The following is a 21,286-nucleotide window of genomic DNA, read 5'->3' on the forward strand; positions in this document are numbered from 1 at the left end:
ATTTTCAGCCTTCTTGACTTGCAAGTTATTTTAAAACCCCCGACTAGCAAACAAGGTCTATTCTCCTATTGGTGGTCGTTCTCGGAAGGGTTTTCGAACTTCGAACGCGCCGTTCGCAGGCTTCGTAATACTGTTAGTAATTACTACTTATTAGATTTGATAGAGCGATAACACAAACTTTTCCGCTGGCCGACGGCCTGTGCGGCGTTTTCGTAGTATGTATGAATAATCGAATGCGGCAGGATAATAAAAGAAGAAAAAGGTGAAGATGATGAAAACAGAATCTGCAACGGACGTCGAATAATAATCAATCGTTGAATAAACAAGTCGGATGAGCTGGGGAAGCCCCGCGATCAATTACTGAGCGGGCGGCTTAGTCCGAATAATATTCGACCAGAGGATTAGGTCATCGCTTCAAAATACGAAGAGGATCGCGGAATCAAGGATTAAAACACACGGAGAACATTAAACGGAAAGGAAATATCAACGCGGATCGGAGTTACGTAATCGCGACTGTACCGCACAGACGACTAATGGAGAGTTTTAGCTCCGTACTTTGTGCACGGCGTTGTATTATTCATCCGTTAACCGGCTCTAGGAAACGAAACGCAGCAGCAGACGCCCTTGCCGAGGACCAATCGTAGCACGTGCCCCATTCAAATTGTAGCGCGAGGTTAAACGTCGCGTAATTTCGCCGTCTCACCTCGCTGCTCAAGAGCCGAATCGCACCTTACGATTGACGTGACCAATGATCGACAGAGCGCGTTGGTAAGAATGACGGACTAACGATAAGTGAGAGAGTAAGGAAGAAAAAAGCGGGATATTTACCATTCAACACATTATCTCACCCGGGGTTAAGGCGAGTCGTAGTTTGATCGACGGGATACCTGATGCGAGATACGGAGATGCGGCAACGTGACTAAAACATTGAATTTAACCGATTAAGAAAACAGCGTAAAACAGACGACAGGCACAAACACGAACCACGCAAACAGGCACAGACACGCGACACTCACGGCGTAGATTAGCGGATAGCTCGAGCATCCGCCACTGGCGGGGAAGCAGATACAGCAGCCGGAATCGGGATGAAAGTTCCGTCGGGTGAAATCGAAGATGAGAATGAGCTGCGGCTTAGACACTTCACAACACTCATCGTAATTTATTGTTGTCGAGAATGCGAGACAGTCAGTGCGACTTTACGCTGTGACTCATCGCTGCGAACAGACGTGGGCACGTCGATGCGAACTAAGGCGAGAGCGAGAGCGCGTTCTTCCTGCGACACGAACTACGCGCAGATCAATCGGCCATGTTTCTCTTTCCGTAATTCACCAAATACGCCGTTTACTTGTCTACGGCGCTAGTCGTCGTACTCGTCGAAGCACGGGGGGAATTCAAACGAACCCTGGAAAACGTTGATGAACTCTCTTCGTCACTTCGTTGATTGACGACCGTTGCAGGTGGTTACTCTAATTGGGGTTTTTTGTGCTTATGGGATTACGTGTTGAATCGATCCTGCTGATAAAGAAGCTATTTGATCGCCAACACGGCTTCTTAAGACGCGACGTCCACTTACCATCGAGTATTCGTCACGAAAATTTGCCTAGGGGTGGCTGTCTTTAAATTTTTCAGTCAACGATCATTGTCATCAGTTTCTGTCGATTGTTTTTCGAGTTGCAACATCCTTTGTATACTTGCATGAGGAATTGCAAGGTGACCAACTATAAACGATGAAAAGTCTGATTGTGTACGGTATAAAGTTACCACGGAGCATTATCGTCGTGTAAAAAAAAAAAAAAAAAAACATTAGATACGCCTCATCAACGCTAGAAACCGGACACAGCATATCACTGTTAGATTCAAAAAAAGTTCAGATGAAGTTCGGTGATTTTTTATGCAAGTACATGGTTTGGGAAAGTTACAAAAATAAAATATCTGATAAGGTGAGTGTTCAATATTGTTAATTGAACATCATGAGCAAAGTTTATGGAATTGCTTATATTATCAATACTTGCATTTGTTGTCTATAGCATTATCAATGCGAGATATAAAGTTAATTTGTGACGTTCCTTGGCTTTGCAATCATTATCTTATCTACACCGAATGCATACAATGAAAGCATTACGTTGGTTCGCAACGAAAAATACAATACAAAACTTAAGAAGAAAAATTTACAGGTAAAAATATCAGATGAAATATTATCCAATTTTTATTTATTGTCTTTCAATACTTTTTTCATCAACTTACAAAGTTCACAGTGATACTCGCTTTAATTTGAGATTATTTTCAACAGTTTTCTTATAATAAAATCCCTACAACTTTATTTGGTATCTAAAAATACGAAAATACAATTACTGCACTTGTCAAAGAATCGATAATTGCTATTGCTCAGTTTTTGCAAGAATGTATTATAACTCTACCCTTACGATAAGTACATTCTCCGGCACCACATACGGTATAAGAAAAAATAATACAATATCACAACTCCGAGTAAAAGTTAACATACTGTGAAATTATTGAACTGAATATATAAAATGTCAAATTAACATATTCAACTTACGGATGATGTACGACATGTAACCTTAATTACCACTGCAGGTTTTCACCTGGATGCAATGGGTAATTTTATAAGGTTATGGAATGCACTCTCGCCGCTATCGAGAATTGCAACGAGAGAAATTGTAACTCGTGTAATGCGGATGGACCAGTTTTTGCCACATTTATGTTCAACTTTTTTTCACTAACAACTTCTCTCCCTGCAACTTTCCACCGACGAATTGACTCCTCGACAACTATCGAGACGATTCTAAGTATCGATAACAATATATTCTAATCGGTCCATGTTATAAATTATGGAGTTGCAGTAACGTTATTGGGCTGTATTGATTTGCATTGTTGGAATTTTTAGCATCAATAATATTTCAGTATAAAGGCTTACGTAAAGTCACTTGAATCGAATAGCATACTGACGCATGCACGGTTTAATAATACTAGGAAGATAAAACGGTTAATCTCTGTAAGGATAAGTCATTGTGAAATGGATTTATATAGGTGAGCAATCTACCGATCAGTTCGAATTATTCAAAGCCTAATCTAGCAACGAAATTTAATAATCAAGTAATGAGCTGCTAAAATTTAATTATCTTATTATTATACTTATTATTAGTTTTAAATTTATCGAGCGTCGCACTTTCAATTTTCCATATCTATTTATCTAAATGACAGACAGCATGAAATAAATTTCCCTGAAAATCACGCATCCGAGGTATTTATTATCTTACTTTTTTAGCAACAATAATAGGAAATAGTTCTAATTTTCAACGCTTGTTACCATAATGACCTTTTTCAGAACAGTAGACCATCAGGGCCGAGAGTCTGTTCTATGTAATCTAAATTTTCGAAATAAATCTCATTGAAATAGGTGTTGATATCTGACAAGAATTATGTTTACCAATAATTGACACGTAACTGAAAATTTCAAACGAATGGAACGAATTTAAAAATTGCAATCTTCCAAATCCACATAAATGTTTAACGTTTCCAAATTAACGCGATAAAAACTACTCACTCGTAAAAAAATCGACGAAGCAAGATTCTGTGCGAAAACTACGTATTAACCAAACAAACCCAATTCCGGTTTGTCCCAGCGACGAGAAAGATGAAAATCGTCCGATTACCAAAGTGCCCCAGTTTCCTTAGCCGGGACTTCGATGACCCTGGGTCTATCGATGACTCTTGCGGTCCTACCGCCGGATTCAACAATTCCAATAATCCAAGCCTGCCGCTGTTCAGTCTTCTCCAGTGCCTTGCAATAGGCAGCAGCCTGTTCCCTGGGCAGAACGACGAGAAGCCCGCCAGAAATCTCGGGCATGAGTCCCTGAAGAAGTGGCATGGCGTTCCCGGTGAGCTTGGATGTGGTGCTCATCTTTGCGATAACGGGCATGTTATGAATAACAAAGCTAACAGGGTTGCTCTGCTTCTTAGCGAGGACTTCGGCATGCCCGAGGATCCCATACGCGGAAACATCGCACGCGGCGTGAGCGTTGTACTTCCGCATCAAAATGGCCGCCACACGGTTGCTCCTCGCCATCGAATCGACGGCCCTACGATGCGCCCTGACGGCGTCCTCCTCGGTGATGGTGAGAAGAAGCCGGCTCTTCCGCTCCGGCAGCTCCATCCAGTGGGCTACGACCACGGCTGCCATGGTTCCAAGGGGTTTCGTCAACACCATCACGTCGCCGACGGTGGCGCCGTCGGGTGGAACTAGTTCGTGGTGAGAGCACACAGCTGCGGCTGTCCCGCCGACGAGGCACCAGGGATTCGAGACGACCGTTGCGCCCTGGACGAGGGTCTCCGCCGCCTGAGCGGCGTCCCTGAATCCCCGGATGATCATCGGCACGACGACTTCGCGCTCCTTGTCCTCCAATCTGTTCGAGACCCCGATCGTCATGCGAATCGTCGCGCAGTCGGCGACGCCCAGGGAATAGATTCCGCTGAGGACGCTCGCGCAGGCGATCCTGCCCATCAAGTAGGGGTCCTCGACCACCGGGCATAGCATGTTGCTCGACTCAAGGAGACTCAGGCCCAACCGGTCGAGCTGCGTCACCGCCGGTTCTTCGCCGCATGGCGCGAAGGCCGTCAACAAAGGGCGCAGCTCGTCGCGGCTCGGTTTCATTCCCTTGCCACGTATGTCGCCGAACTTTGTCAGCCTGAATCCGGGGCTGAGATCGTGGTCTGCGGGGTTAAACGGCAGCTGGAGACACGGAGCCGCGGCTCCCGGCTCCCCGGTTAATTCTAACCTCACGGAGACGTCGCCCGATCCGTTCTGCACGTCAACCAATTGTCGTTGAACGGTCATAATTTCACTGCCCGACATTTTTATCGATACACTGAACTTGGCTGTCCTAGTAATTGCTTGTAGCCAACTTTTTTCTTTTTCTTTTTTTTTTTACACAGTTTACGGTGAGAATTTAGTTGGTATTTATGCGACGACGCGGACGTGAAGTAAACGGTTTATGGCTTCTGTTTGCTTTCTTGATAAAAGACTGTGAGGAAACAGAAGAATACGGGAGGCTGGAAGGAATCGAAGAAAAACGTATCGATAAAAAAGTGAACAACGCCGAGGAATTTCCGCCGTACGCGACTAATTTCACGCCTATAAAGATTCAACGGAATCGACGATACCTAGTCTTGGAATAAATCTGTTTCTACGTTTGTTGGATACAATGTAACACGTAAAGGCATTTATTTTACTCTCAAGTTTTTCGCCGTCATCTTTTCGTTCCGCATCAACATTTTTCTTTCTTGAAACACGTAATTACACTTTTAGCAAAGCTGGCGCAATTCATTCTGCTAGATATTTTTATGTATTATACGATAGGACAATTGGACTCGGTTTTTAACCTTGTTGGATTTACTTTTGGTATACGCTTTAATGTAATTTTTTCCAATTTTCGATCAATTAGTGGACGCCGATGAAGACGTTCATCAAGACATACCTGGCAAGTATTTATTTTTCTTAGAGTTTAAATCTTGTAGAAACTTTATAATATTGAAACTTCTAAATGTTGTCTTTATTCTATTTTTAAATTCAACTACTGATTGTAATCAACACGTATATTTGATCAGATTTTCAGAGTTAAAAAATGTTCACTCTTTTATCGATTATAAGCAAAGTAGTTGAACTTCATGATGAGAAAAAAAAAAATAATCCCATTACTAGCATGATTAGTTTAGTTGAGTATGTGCAGTTTTCGTTATTTGACTAGCATGGCTACTTAAAAGTTGATTCAATTTCGTTCGTTACATCTTTTTCCTTCGTTTTCCGCAACTTTACAGGCTAATTGAATTGATTTCAGTGGCCTACATTGGCACGCAAGCTTTTCACAAGCACTGCGAAATCGCTTTCTACAGCTATTCAACGTATACGTATGTATCGTACATCTATTAAAGTGTCATGATACTGGCTTTAAGATAAGCATAGACGTAGAAAATAAATACAGATAAGTATGTATAATACATAAAAATCGTTGATAACGAGAAATCTAATCTCTTCAACAATAATTTTTCATTAATACATTCAACAGTTTCATGTTCAAATGTGGCAATTCTTATCAACAGTAAATAGAGTCTGTGGATGGTTTTGAATTGAAAAGTATGAAACCCGCGATATTACAAGGTGAATTCTTTCAAAGGTATATATATACATTATACATAGACGATGCTCAGAGAGCGTGATGAATATAATTATTACGTAAAACGGGATCAATATTTTAGTATACGTAGATATTGTATACAGAACTCAAACACACATTTTAACGCTTTGACGTCATAATTAATGTTGATATTATACATACCTATGTGTATAGTATGTATATATACCTGCGGGCATGTGGCGTCGCGTAGTCACGGAGGAGAACTAAAATAACGCTAAAACTCTGTCGGTATTATAATTCAAACAGAAGTATACAAAAAAAAATGTACACAGGATAAAAGGCTCGTGGTAATTGTGAAATTCACAGTTATAATTGCCCCATGTCTTGTACTCGGCAGATTATTAACCCGAATCGTATTTGTTGTTAGATCGAAAATAATTCAACGAATAATCGCAGTCTCATCACTCAGAATGTTATTTGCAGTTTTTGTCGACATCTAATTTCATTTTTCAACCGTTCAATTACGTAAACCATCCATTGTTAACTCTCTATTATTTAGCGTTTGAATATTGTTACACGTATGTACAAATTTGTTAGCAAAATGATTCATCGATTTGTTAGAACTTCGTTAAGTTATTCGAAACGTCAAATTCTGTACTTTGCTTTTTGCAATAAATCATAATCATCTTTTAATATTGATGCCACGTGCATACGAATTATTTTGTTTTCATTTTTAGATTCTAAAAAATCTATTACGAGTATTGCCAGCATAATTTTTCAACTGTTTACGTGAGAGAACAGAATATCCTGAACGATCTTTATATATATCAATCTACCGAGTATCTACAATAATTTCAAGATTACGTAACATGTTTTTGAGCCCATTGACCGCTCTCATATGTCATTACATACACGCAATCTCGCAAGGTAGTCAGAATAACCTTACATTTTTCATGGACTATGTAAGTAGCCAAAAAAGTATTCGACTATCAAAGTTCAGCGTTAAACGATAAGGAGTTGCAATCCCCCGACTTACACGTCGGCCTTGAAGATACGGTTTCAAAGTCATACTTGTCGTCTACAAATAATTAAAATCAGAGCGTATCCCGCGTTACGTTATCATTTTCACGTTTTCGATGTCAAGGCAGAACGACGATCGTCGCGACGAATGTCAGCGCCATTTTGGAGACGAATGGGGTCCACAATCTCGAATCAAAAGTTACAAGGAGAAGAGATGAAACAAAAACACTTGAAAAAATCGAATGAAACAACATTCCTAATTTCACAAACAAATTTCGATGATTTTGTTTCCATTAATCCCTAAATGACACAACCCAGAATCGAACACTTGGCAGTAATCGTCACCGCTCGACCTGGTTTCCGTAAAAAAGACACAATTTGAAAACATCTTTACCTCGATTCATCAGCAAAGTCCTGATGACTCGGATGTAGATTTTCCCGTGCTTGGTCCTGGCGACGTGAAAAAGGAAGTCCGAGGCCTCGCCGTCACCCTCGTGGAGGTCGGTCTCGATGAGGACCTGCCTGAGGTCTTCGACCCTCTCGTCGGCGGTGCTTTCGTCGGGAGGGCCGAGCCGCCTCTCGAGGTACTCGACGACGCCGATGTCCTCCCACAGTTCCGGGTCTTCCCGTTCCACGACTTCGTCGGGTTCGGGGACTTCCCATACGCTTGACAAGCTCCTCGCCGAGTGTCGTGGACTCGAACGGCTGCTGAGAGCAGCGTAAGACACGTCAAGGGCGAGTGAGTTGAAGGTCGTCCCGAGGGAAGAGACGCTCTTCGAACCGGGTCCGTAATTCCTGGAATCATGGTTCTCCGGTATCGTGGTCTTTCCCCTTCTCAAGCTGAATGATGAGCCTGGATTTGTGGTGGTCATGACATAGTCCTGAGCCCAGGGCGAAATCACCCCCTCGGGACTCGGCGCTGCTCACGGTTATGGGAATAACGTGATTTCCGAAAAATTCTCTTTGCCTACGATTTTCAGAATCAAGGGAACAAAATCTCCGTCCGTTCGCACAGTTTCTGCACTTTTACCTCTTTGCACACTTTACACTTTTCATTTCAGTTTTGTTATATGAAACGTATCAGAAAATTTCAATGCAATATCATGTTAATCGATACACCGTGTAGTTCACGTGTAACTAACGATACAAATCTCTTGTTCACTGCTGCACGTTGAAGTATATTCACCGAACTCTTTTCAGGCCAGGCACCTGTTAAGGATGTAAATTAAATGTCTTTCCTTCTTCTCCGCGCTTTAATTGAGCAGCCGGAAGTGAAGGTAAAAATCGGTATTGTCTACGACCACGTATTCTTGCCGTACGCCCAAACATATAACGTATATATGTACACAGGGAAAGGTAAGGAGAGGGTAACGCGCGACCTGCGGCAAGTCGCGATCTGTTTCGAGGGTATCCTTCGTTTCACACCGTACCTATGTCTGGGTATATACCGGGACAATCTCTTGAAACTTGAAAATCAACCGCGCATGCGTCAAATAATTCAATCTCATTGGTCGGCGAAATCTTCCCGCAGCGATGTTCTTGTCTGCGATGCAGGCGGGCCAACCTACGCAAAATGTGGACGTTTGAATTTTCAAAGAGCATGAGCATTAAGTTCCGACCTTTTTGTGAAGAATCTACTTTACGATCCAATAACAAATGCTTCCCGAAACCTTTCCGAGTCACCGCCTCGATTATTTGAGATTCTAACCTCGAAAATTCGTATCAACTACATCGCCGGCAGAAACAGTTTGACAGCTGAAACTCGGGATGGCCATCCTGCGCGAACAGCCGATAAAACACGCGCATGCGCGGTTGATTTTCAACTTTCAAGAGATTGTCCCGGTATAACTGATTCTAAAAATCGCTTGATGCATTTTTGTCATTTTATTTCCGGTTTTCAAAGTAGACTGAACGGTTTCCAATTATTTTTCAATACAACCTCTCAACTCGTATTGATTAAAATATACCTACAAGATTCTTGGATGACATCTGAAACTTTTTTCAATCATCATTACTTCCGAGATCGAATCGTTATTTTTGAATATTAGCGCAAAAAAATACGAAAAGTTTAGTTCAATTATTAAACATACTTCCTGCTCGCATGTTTTTCAGTAAAAATGTAAAATCTTGTTATCAAAAGCGATTCAACTTTGATCTTTGCAATCACGAGCCTGTATCTACACAAAACTTGCAGTATAATTAAATACTCGATTATTCAACCGAAACTGTACCGGTTATTTCTTTAAATAAAGACGATATAAAGTATTGTACATCACGTAACCTCAATAATTATTATTATACAGAGATGAGACGTGCCGACGTTCGAAAGTGAAAGAAAGCGATCTTATCCCGTTTCGAAGGGACTTTGAACGAGAAGTAGATCCAATTAAGATTATAGCTGGCAGCTGATTTGTGAACGAAAAAATGAAGGCAACGAAGATCGAGAGCGCGGTAAATGGGGGTAAAAAGGAAGGGAAGAATCGGGACGACGCGGTTCTAAGTTTAACTTGGACCATTCTCTGTGCGTAAAAGCGACAGAAGAAATTCCTACAGAGTGCAGTGAGTGTACCAGAAGAAGAGAGCAAAAGGGCCGCAGGAATTCAACGGCGGTTGGTCTGCGATAAACGCGTGAGATTTCGAGAACTTTCACTGAAAAAATTCCCATACCTTTCTCCGAGTCTTAAACCGAGATCAGAGACAATTCCCGGCAAAATTAGAGCAGAAATACCCATGGGGTTAACCATCAGAATTGGAGCAGCAGGTTCAACCTGCTGTGCAGGGTGTCCGTTCGAAAAGAATAACTTTCACCGCTTCCAGGCTGACCGTAGAAACCTGCGGCATGGCCTGATAAAGTCATTCATCGCAATACCGAAAGCCTTTCGCCCGAATGATGGTCGATGATTACCAATTGCAATGGTAAGATATAACAAAGTTTCTGCAATTTTCAAACATGGTTCGTTTGCAGAAAATGCGACTGCCATCAATTTTTATGCCGGATAATTCGCATGCACGAGGTTTAAAAGAAAACTATTCTGCAGGTTTACGAGTTTTGAAGTTGGTGTTTTTATGAGGAACTATTATTTTGCAAAAATCAACTTCATTAAAGTAATCATGAGGTTAGAAAATCTGTAAAAATGTTTTCACTCCTAGCGTTCCTTTGTATTAACGTTGGAATTGCGTAGAAACGAATACATCGATTTGAGTAATTTGAAAACATTCTTGGTTACTTTTCAACTATTATACAGTTATGTTTGGCAAAATGAAATTTAGAATATGTAAAAAAAAAATACATAAAACAAAAAAATAGCGGAAAATGGATCATTCTAATAAAAAAAATCACAACTCACTGAATTTTCAATATTGTGAACTAAACATTGATTACGTAACTCTCAAGATACAGATATTTAAGAAAAAAGAAATAAAAAAATATGGAGATACTGTGCAATGAAAAAAGTTATTTATTTGAGTGAGTGAAGTTGAATTTTTATAAAAAAGAACGATGTTTCATTATTTATCTTGGATAAAATCAGATTATTTTTAATATTCTTCATACGTAATTTACGGTGAACATGCCGCGGGGTCATTTTGACCCCGGCGTGCAGCCTAAGAGTTAAATTCAAACATATTTACTCAACTTACGATATTTTTTCACAACGTAAACTGCGCGGACATAATTACACATCCCAAAGTTAATAAATTCCCTAAGCGATTAGTAGTTGCTGTAAAAATGTTCTTCGACGAAGAATAAATAGAACATGGACCAGTTCATTCATACAACGTGTAGACACCGCGACGTCGATTAGTTTTTTAGAGTTTTGGTTTGTTTTTCTTCTTCAAGTATCGCGAACTACGCTTAACCGCCTCCCTCGACACACGAGGATTAACGCTTTGAACAAGAGTTGAAGGAAAGACCGTCACCGGAAGTGGTTAAAAATCTCATACTAATTTTAACACACTGCCTGAAAGCGCTCTTTTGCCTGGAAAAGAAAAAAAAATCGGTAACCCGATCGACTATTGCATAGGCGCCGGATGCCTGAGGCAAAATTTTGTCTTTTGGTTTAAAACAAATTTACGCACTTTCACTTGTCATTCCACAATGCAGATACGCGATATAATTTTGAAATACTTTTATGGCATATGTAGGAAAAAGCGTGAACGATGATTGAACGAAAAAAGAAGAAAAAAAAAAAAATCATTCATGTACATCAACGAATATTCGAATCGATTTGATTGTTTTGACAATTTTTTTTTTTTTTTTAATAGACCGTGAAAGTCATCGTCCTCGGAGGCTTTCCATGGAATTGAATCTTACGGATCTTCGTTGGACCAATTAAAGAGCAGGAAGTTTGGCATAATGTTAACAAACGTATATTTTTCTCTACGATGAATCGGGGCCAGTAAGACTGTGAATAATTTCAAATTCGTAACTGATTTACTACAATTTAAACGAAATTACTGCGAAAACGAAATAATGCGGGCATAATTAGACGGTTCCTTCGATCGTGAGTCGAAAGTTGAATCCACCACGGAGTCTGTGATTTGACGTTTCTATTTATAATGATAATTGAATATCTCGATGCATGAGAAATTTTTATCGATAAGTGAAAACGAACGAACGAATAAGCATAATATAATTTTCTGTTTCACGTACGTATTAGAAACGATAATTTCCTCGACGATCGTTATTTTTTCTTTATTCGAGAGTAGATCAACCCGTCATTTCGGTGACAATGACGGAATTTGAATCTACGCCACAATTTTGTGATAAAAAATAAAAAAAAAAGGGAAACCACCGTGCTACGCACAGAAATTTACGTTTTTTGTTTTTTTTTTCTCTCTCTCTCTCTCTCAAGTAAACAAAATTTTCACCCTCCTGAACTCGCAGAATACAGAATTTGAAATACACAAAGCGGAGTAATAAATTTGATAAATCGAGCGACGAATTGTAGTAAACGCATAATCTACAATCGATCCTCTATTGTGATATTCAAAACCCTCTTTGCGACAATGACCGTATCAGGTTACAACAGACAATGAATAGTAAAGGTACAGTACCGTATACCACGAATGTATAATTATCTACCTGTGAAAAAAAAAAGGTGAGGAATCAATTTGCGGCTACATTCGTTGTTTCAGCACACGAGTAACCGAATATGTATCATTTTTAAAAGCACATTTCTTGCTCGCGCAATAATAACTTGAAATTGCAAAACACCGTGATGTAGAACATTTTTTAAAGGATCTCAGGTTGAATTTTATTGCCTAATAAAGATTCGGAATGCTTTGTAATACTAGAAAATTATGATTCTACATTTTTTTTTTTTTTTTTTTAGGAGAATCGATAATTCCGACCGGAACCAAAAAAATAATCCTCATCCAGACAAGAAAATTGAATTTCTTCTGCAACGAGGAGGAACTTTCGGACGAATGTAATTTTTTATACGTTCAAACTTTTGGTCAGAAAAAAAAGTTACAATAATTCGTTCACTCAATTTCATCTTAACTTGATTTCCCAAAGTTAAATAAAACGCTCTTTCAAACGTTTGTACAATTAATGAATTTTATACGCATGTTATCGATATCGCTCTTCAGGAATTTTGTGTTGCACTCGAGTTAATCGATTGCCTATAAAATAGACATGCAACGTCTCGCGTTGCAGATATACGTGACAAATGATAAACAACAGACGGTAGGTAATCAGTGTTATCTGATTGTGAGGTAAACATTTGCACCAAGAACTGCGTGTTGGTAAAATACAATCGGTTGGCGTACGTGGTCGGGTACACATAGAATTTACAATTTACCGTACAACGACCGATCGATAAAATATATTGCGCTTTAAAAAATTGACAAACAAATAAACAAATAAATGCATCATTATTCCGTATCAATTTCACGAAAAGTAGTAAAATATTATAAAATGTATTTTAAAGTGTAATATTTTGGAACCAAAAAAATTCGATTACATAGACATTAAATTATGCCTCAAGTACGAACAAAAATGTTGATAGAAAAAAAAAATTACCTGGGACAATTTCGACCATAAAATATATTCAATCTTTGGAATATCTTGGCTTCTAATATTTTTCACAACGCAACATCCGCAAATAGTGTAATAAAATTTCAACTAATTTTTGTCCATTTTCTCCTCTTTCCTTTCTCCGTCCAGTTTCTCATACCAGGTAATTATTCGCTAAGAAGTGTGCCGTTATCGCATATATAATATAGGATATCATCTACCACCTACAATTAGATCAAAAAATTACACGTTACACCGATCGCTTAAATGTAATGGAAATGTATACGGTTTCGTTTCGCAGCTTCCCAAGGAACGGTGTCACGCGTATTATGGCTGCATTTATACTGCACATAATCGTCAGCTGTTACGTTTACCAGTCATGAAGCCGGCCGGTGCGCAAACGTCCACCTGATACATCTAGGTATCGAATTCAGAACCCTTATCGATGAGTTACTTTGAGGGTAGTCGAAGCCTCTGAAAGAAATTAATCAACTAGTGAAATAGAAGAGTTGAAAAAAACAACAAAAAAAAAAAAAAAAAAATACATAGAAGTTTGTAAAAAGGAGGAAACACGTTTTATTTGCATTCACTGAGAGAAATTTTTAGTTCCGGTTACCGCTCAGTTCCTTAATTAGTTTCGTTTTTTACCACAATCGAAAGATACAGTTCTAGGTGAAAAATGAAAATTAGCACTGTTACTATACTTTCTTGTAACTGTTGGGAAAATTTAATGCTCGTGCAACGATAAATCGACGTTAAAGGCTTGTTTGACTAAAAAAGTGGAGTAAACCGAAGAAACTGATTTTGCGTTGCGATTGCCAAAAAAAGGATCGACGATAGCGCAAAATGTTTAGGCGTACCTCGTTTTTCCTAATTCCAACAATATTCAAACAGTTATTTCTTCAACGATATCTGTTTTACTGAATCTTTCTAGTCACTATAAAAAAATGAACATCGCGGTCTGTAATTGATTAAATATAGTTTGATAATCGGAAGTGCAGAAATGTGTATGGAGCCTCAAGTTTGTCGATGAAAACTTATCGTTGGACCAATTATAATTGAAATAAATTATTGGAGCGAGTCGACGAGCTCTATTGAAAACAACTGGTGTGACGCTGGACGCGGAAAGCAGTTTCGTTGCAACTGTGCCGGCGTCGTTGTTAGAAATGGAGAGAGAGAGAGAGAGAGCGAGAGAGAGAGAGAGAGAGCGAGAGGGAGGGAGGGGGAGAGAAAGGGAGGTGGGGATGCGAAGAGAAATAGAAAAGGGAAATAAAGAAAGAGAATGAAAAGAAAAGAGTAAGCAAATTCCACAAACATTTCCCCATCACCCTGGCTAAATAAATAAAATTCATCGCATTCAATTTCTTATCGACTGTTTTTCGTTTCGTACAAACATTTTTCATCGTTCGATACTCGACGCTGAATTTAGTAGTTGCGCAAAAATCACAAGGGAAAAATAATTCGTTCCGATAACGAGCACAGTTTAATTGTACAATTGGCACACATACAGAGGTGGAGGATTTAGACATTCTCTCGACCTATCGCAGTTTTCGCATCTATGCATCCACCGTGGTTACGGTAGGTAGGTTAAACCTCTTCCGGTTCTCCGATCGGACTGCCAGTGATGGTTGAATTTTACGCGTTAGGAATTAATTTACCAATTTTTTTTTTTTTTAAGGGGGTATTCTAGTGTAGAGGCATGAATTTGAGGTGTTTTTTGAAGTGCTATAAACAAAAAACAAAAAATATTTTTACCATCCATTTTTTTATCAGGCGTTTATTATTATTTCACGATTACAAAAAAAAAAAAAAAAAAAACAAGTCAAAAAATACAAAATTGAAAGTGCTATGAGTTGTTGAAGTGGGGGGTACAAAAAAAATGGCGCGCCAATGTTGTCACGATTGCAAGCATTTTCAAAATCAGAAAAAAAAAAAAAAAGATTATTAATCTACATAAATGCAGCTATCGTACTAACTAAAAAAAAGTCGAAAAAAATTTTTTTTTTGCCAAATTACGGCTGTCCGAAAAAATAATACGTTTTTTTTTACTTTTTTGGACGTTTACTGAATTTTTTAAAAATAGTAAAAATTATTATTTCGTTATAATAATAGTTCGTGCGATAGAGACATGTATTGAGAAGATTCTCACCAAATTTCAAGTGAATCGGTTCAATAGAACTTGAGAAATCATGTCAACCGTTTTGAAAAATGTAGTTTTGAGAAAAACGCGTTTAAAGTTTCGAGTAAAATTCGTTCCAGCCGCGCCAGTATTGAAGACGTGTCACTAAAATAGCTATATCTCTGAAAATAATTGAAATTTTGACTTGTCCTTTTAAGGACACATTCTTGAAAGGTTAAGCTTTGAAAATATAAAAAAAAAAAATCGATTTTTTCAAATTTCTACACTAGAATACCCCCTTAAACCTAATACGATTGTCAGAAACGCGAAACGGCGATTCGTTGCGAAAAAAAAGTTGTCAATTTTCGATCAGATACTTTTTGGTACACGTGTTTCGTATAATCGAGATCAAAAAAAAAAAAAAAAAAAAAGAAATTACACATTTGGAATATTCATTCCTCGTTTAACGATTACACCGCTGAATGCTGCTTCGTGATAAATTATGGAAAATTTGTCAAGTCCATCGAGATGTTTGAAAATGTACGTAATAGTATACGTTAATTTTTTTGAACGCGGATTAAAGTATGAGGATTTAATTCGGCGCGATGAAAATGAGTCGACGATCTCGATCGCGAAGAGTTTAGATAACGAATCGATACGTGCAGTATCGCGGGTTACATAAAGGAATAGATTGAACTTTAGAACAATACCTAGGACGACGGGTGTGTAGAATTGTTCTAGAAAGTCGGATATTTAATAACTAGAAAATTATTGAATGTAGTTATTATTGGTGCGGGTGTGTTTACGTCACGGCTTTAAACTACATCTACATTCGTCTATCGACAGCGGAACGTTATTTGCAAATTCAAACGTACATTTGGTGTTACGAATAAAAAAATTAATACATTTCGTACTCAATAGAAATTATAATAAATAAAGAAAAAAGAAAAAAAAAAGAAAAAACAACTTTCTTCTCTGTTAACATCTGCAAAAATCTTTGCAGCAACGAGATGCATCTTCGATAACAGTATCGAGTAAAGAAATTGTATGTCGCAGTGTGAAATTCATCAATTTTCAATGTCAAGTTTTAACACAACTGCGTAAAAAAGGATTTAATTTTTGACGCGAGGTTAAAAAAATGTACAGTTTCATTATGCGTAATAATATTTTTCAACAAAGCGCGATAATAATACTATAATAAGAAAACAACACGTTTCACATACGTGTGAAATTTTTGCTTCTGCATTTTCAAGGAATTATTCAATTATAAAATCCGAGTCTCGTAACGTGGATAAATCCGATGGCAAAATATGTGCGAAGGATAATTGTTGGGAACTTTTACTCTCAAGAATTCAACTCTTTCTTCCCGTACAACGTCGTTTCAAATACCTAAGCTAACAAAGTTAATTCAAACAAGAATCTTGGATCCCGATGTAATTTCTTGACTCTTTAAATTTCTTCAGCTCAACGGCAACTTTGTCAAAAAAAAAAAAGAAAAACAAAAAAAAAAAAAAAATTAGTACATCACACGCACACAAGGCATGATAGAAACAATGTATTTCGTAGCGACGAGAATTGAACAGCTACAAAAGTAACAGTGCAACAAGTTTCCGCATTACAAACCTAGAAACCTAGTATTCTAAATTCCTGGATGATTATCAACCGCAGAAACATCATAAAGTCAACATCATACCGGCGTTATTTTCGTACATATTTTATTCAACTCAGGTCAAAAGTTTCGTCGGCATTTCCAAGCAACGTTGATAACGACGACATCAATCCCCGATTGTCTATCAATCAATCTGTTTACGATCGAGTGAATAAAAAAGTCCGCGTGAAAATCACTCGGTACTCTATTACCTGTACGATACATGAGCTTGCGGAATGAATCGATCATACTTCGGTACGTAATGTAATGAAACGCGTGACTAGAAAACGCGACGTACCTGTACTGACACTACAGTGACGTCGATACAACGTCCATTAAGTAATTCAAACGGGTCAGCTACGCTGTTTACGCTTTTAGCAAAGACGATATATACCCGATGCGAACCACGTACTTGCCGAAACTTTATGCTTTCGTCCGATATTCGAAATTAGTTACCACGGATGTTTCAGAGACCAAGGTATTACATTTTTCCCTTCAAATCAATCGGTTTCAAGACTTTCAACGTTCCAAGATTCCAAAGATCTCAACGTGACGATTGGTTTATATCCGTCATGTTGTTAAAATGGAATACGATATGTTTTCAGAACTTTCACCTTCACCGAAACACCCTTGACTTTACGTTAAAATCCCCCAACTTGGTTCTGACATTTGAGAACACGCTGACGTTACGATATTTACCAAAACTGTGTATTTATGGTGATTCAAGTGTTACACTCTCATCGTTACCAAGAGAATCATAACGCTTGACGATTTCATTCAATTACGAATAGAACCCAGGATTCAATTGACTCGAGTGATCGATCGATCGATCCGATTTCATTTTAAGGGAATGGCCTCGTCGATTTGAACTTTGAATTATATATATCTCCGAATAACGAAGTCCACGTATCGCAATCGCCAAAAAAGGTTTCAACAGTGCGATTCTGTATGCAATTCCGAGCAAAAATAGTCCAATACCATTTTCATTTGACGTAGAAATAAAAAAATGAGATGAATTCTGCGAAATTGCGATAGTAAATTTGTAGAAAGCTTTACTTTTGCGTCAAATGAAAATGTATTGTAGTATTGTTGGTCAAAATTGCATACAGAATCGCACTGTTGAGCCCTCTTTCATCTTTGGAATACACCAATCTGAAGCTAGTAGCCAGATAAGTTGGCAATCAATCAACTGTGTGAAATTTGGAAATAGAAAAATGCATTTCATTTTTATCCCCATAATTTGATAAAACCATCAAGAGTTTCAGGTTATTTTGCCAAAATTTTGACTCTCTGACATCGCTACCTTATTCGAAAGAACATTGCAACGTTTGGCTGCCAGTTTCAGTCTCGTCAGCGATCCGTGGACTTAGATATTCGCAGAAACGTGTACACACCAAGGTCAAAATCGACCATGTTACCCAGTTACTACCCGCAAGTAATTTTGGCGAAGTGAAGAGTCGATAAAACACTCGGTCAATATTCCTGCGGTGTGTTGAACACCTTTGTTCCAACGTTCAACTTTGGATTCCCATGCATTATGCAGAGTGTCAAGTTCTCCGATACCGGTTGTGAACGGTATGGTACTCGAGTTGCCGTTACGTCATTGAGACCTCTGAAACACGGAACGAATCTTGAAACGAAGGTTCAGTTTTAAAGTAGCGGTGCAGCACGAGGCCTCGTCGGAAAGTACAAGTCAATACGTGGACAAGCGGTCACATAACTCGATGATCGTGGCTGATCAGTTGCGCAATCTACCAGCGTAACATTCCTTCATGGACACTTGGGAGATCCGTTCGAGTAACGATTCCAACCTGTTCGAACCGATCGTGTTCCACCTTATCGCTGTTCGTATCATCGTATCAGGTTCTACGACCTGCGGTATACTTGCACCGTTTCGCAAAGGCTACAGTGTCTCGCTTTTTTCTTTTTTAATCTTATTTGCTGTCCATTTCGCGATCCTTAGAATCGCCCGTCACGCATTTCCTCAATCAGGAACTTTGGTGCAGAATTCCCGCGACCATTAAGAGTTCTCGAGTAGTCGTCACTGATCGAAGGTAACCTTCGCTTTGTGCAGGTGGTATACGTACAACGCGCGCTGTACACAATATGGAATTACTTTCTAATAGTTACAAGATGACATTTAGCAACTGTTAACAACGAGCGACAACCTCGCCCTCGTGACCGTGAAATTAGCGACAAGAATTTTCCTCCAATTTCGAACGTCGTCGACGTTACTGACGATATTTGAATTCTCATAGAACCAAACGTCAAGTTCCTTCTTCGAGACCATCTTTCACCTACGGCCGAACAACAATTGTCTCAAACTAATTCGCTGAAATTAGAATCAGAAAAATGAACCTCGACGAGAACGAAGAAACGAACCACAATTTCGATTCCGAATCGTTCGATAAATTTCGGACAATAGGTCGTCACAGTCTTATCGCGCATACGTTTCCGATAATGGTTAATTTGAACAAGGGGCGGTTCCGTGGCCGTAGACAAACCGGCGATTAAAACTTGGCCGAAACTAACGGCGACGATCGCTTCACTCACGTGTAACACCGTATATCGGCACAGGAAACAGGATTCCACATACACTAAAAGCACGGATTCACGTTACACATAGACGAGCAAGGCGTAAGAGAGAAGAGAATCCGGGCACTGGACGGTACTTTAGGAAATCCGTCCCGCAGGGGCGGCGGCGTCGGCGTAAGTCACGCGCGGTTCGTGCGACGCCGTAACGAAAACAGTACTGAGGGTCCGAGAGGCGATACCAAAATGTCGCTTGGACGAGCGACGCCGCTAACGCCGCTAACGCCGTCTCGGCGCAGACCGTTCGAACTGCCGTCTTGTGCCACGGAACCACGTGACGCCCGTCCAATTCTCGAGGCCTCTCATCTCGACTCTCTTATCTCATTCCTTATCAATTCGCCGGGGCTCTAGCCGGCCGTTCACTTTTAGTCGAGGAAATAAAGCACTAAAAACGGCCCAACTGTCGATTTTTTGAGCAGTAAGACGGATTTTAATGCGGTTTTTTGCATTCGATTCGTAAGAGCGCCTACAAACTTTGTGAACTAAATTGATTAATTAATTTTTTGAAAATGCATTATGGCATTAATAATATGCATTTTGCAAGTGCACTTCCAAGAGACACTAAATAAAAAATTTGCTACTCGGGGGTTTTTGGGGTCGCTGAACACGAATATCGCCACGGCAACCGTCTCCGAGGTACGCGGTGCCCAGGGTGAACGTTTCAACGTCTTTTTCTGGAATTATCTTGAGTATTATCATTTTTACCTCAATTAAAGTATATTGTTCTTAATTCAATCACAAATTCGATCACAATTTTCGCCAAAACTCTAGGAGAAGACGTTGATACTGTCCACCCTGGGCACCAGGTACCTCGGAGACGGTTGCCGTGGCGATATTCGTGTTCAGCGACCCCAAAAACCCCCGAGTAGCAAATTTTTTATTTTAGTGTCTCTTGGAAGTGCACTTGCAAAATGCATATTATTAATGCCATAATGCATTTTCAAAAAATTAATTAATCAATTTAGTTCACAAAGTTTGTAGGCGCTCTCACGAAGCGAATGCAAAAAACCGCATTAAAATCCGTCTTACTGCTCAAAAAATCGACAGTCCATTGCTTTATTTCCTCGACTATTTCTTTCGGGTGTCCAATAATTCGCTCGCACAAATCGGGACATCGCGTGTACTAAGAAAAACGAAAAGTAATCGATTGTTGTTCGAACTCGATTACAATCGATTGTTTGTCTTTTACCCCCATGAACGATGCGGTATGATATCAATTTGCGTGATTAAAGGTATCGATCGTTATCGTTGGGTTACTTACCGAGTACCTGCTTGATGTAACGAGTGAAAGATAAATGAATATTATTACCTGATGTTGGAGAATATTTTTTATGAAACTGTAAATTAACCAAACACTTTCCGGCTATTAAGACCACTTGTACTGAAATTTACGAAATTTTGGATTTATACGCAGAGTTTCAAAAGAATACGAAATAATCGATTAAACGATTCATTTTTGCCGATTTAACTGAGTCGAGTTGGATTATTTTTTTGGACTCGATTAATCGATGCCTAGTGGTCGTCGCTAACGTGCACACTGAGAAAAATTTCATTTGTTATAGTAACTAGAAAAATTCACTAAAACAAGTATCGTTAATATTCGGAAATGCTGTCGTAATCTCCGAAATCACCCCGAAATCAGTCATATTAAAATAAAATTCTGGATATTAGTAATTATCAGCTGTCACGAGACATTATTTACGATTGCAAAAATCTCTTTGTAATCTTATGAAAAT

The 21,286-nt window shown here is 39.1% G+C and overlaps 1 protein-coding gene across 6 annotated transcripts in view; it reads right to left on the minus strand.

Annotated features, from left to right (window-relative positions):
* The window catches only part of LOC124304300 (trafficking kinesin-binding protein milt), a 101,865-nt gene that overhangs the window by 18,565 nt on the left and 62,014 nt on the right, over positions 1-21,286 (minus strand). Inside the window, exons 1-2 of one of the 6 annotated variants that reach the window (XM_046762305.1) lie at positions 19,512-19,696; positions 7,567-8,381 (exon numbers count right to left, since the gene is read on the minus strand). The exons of 2 other annotated variants lie outside the window; for them this stretch is intronic. In XM_046762305.1, coding sequence (XP_046618261.1) covers positions 7,567-8,044 — 478 coding nt within the window. In that variant the 5' untranslated portion in view covers positions 8,045-8,381; positions 19,512-19,696. Of the gene's footprint in view, positions 1-828; positions 920-1,016; positions 1,299-7,566; positions 8,382-19,511; positions 19,697-21,286 lie in introns of those variants that run through there. 3 more of the 6 variants (XM_046762310.1, XM_046762309.1, XM_046762311.1) reach the window with 3 other exon arrangements.

The sequence above is a fragment of the Neodiprion virginianus genome, chromosome 5, assembly GCF_021901495.1.
Source record: "Neodiprion virginianus isolate iyNeoVirg1 chromosome 5, iyNeoVirg1.1, whole genome shotgun sequence".
Classification (NCBI taxonomy): Eukaryota; Metazoa; Arthropoda; class Insecta; order Hymenoptera; family Diprionidae; genus Neodiprion; species Neodiprion virginianus.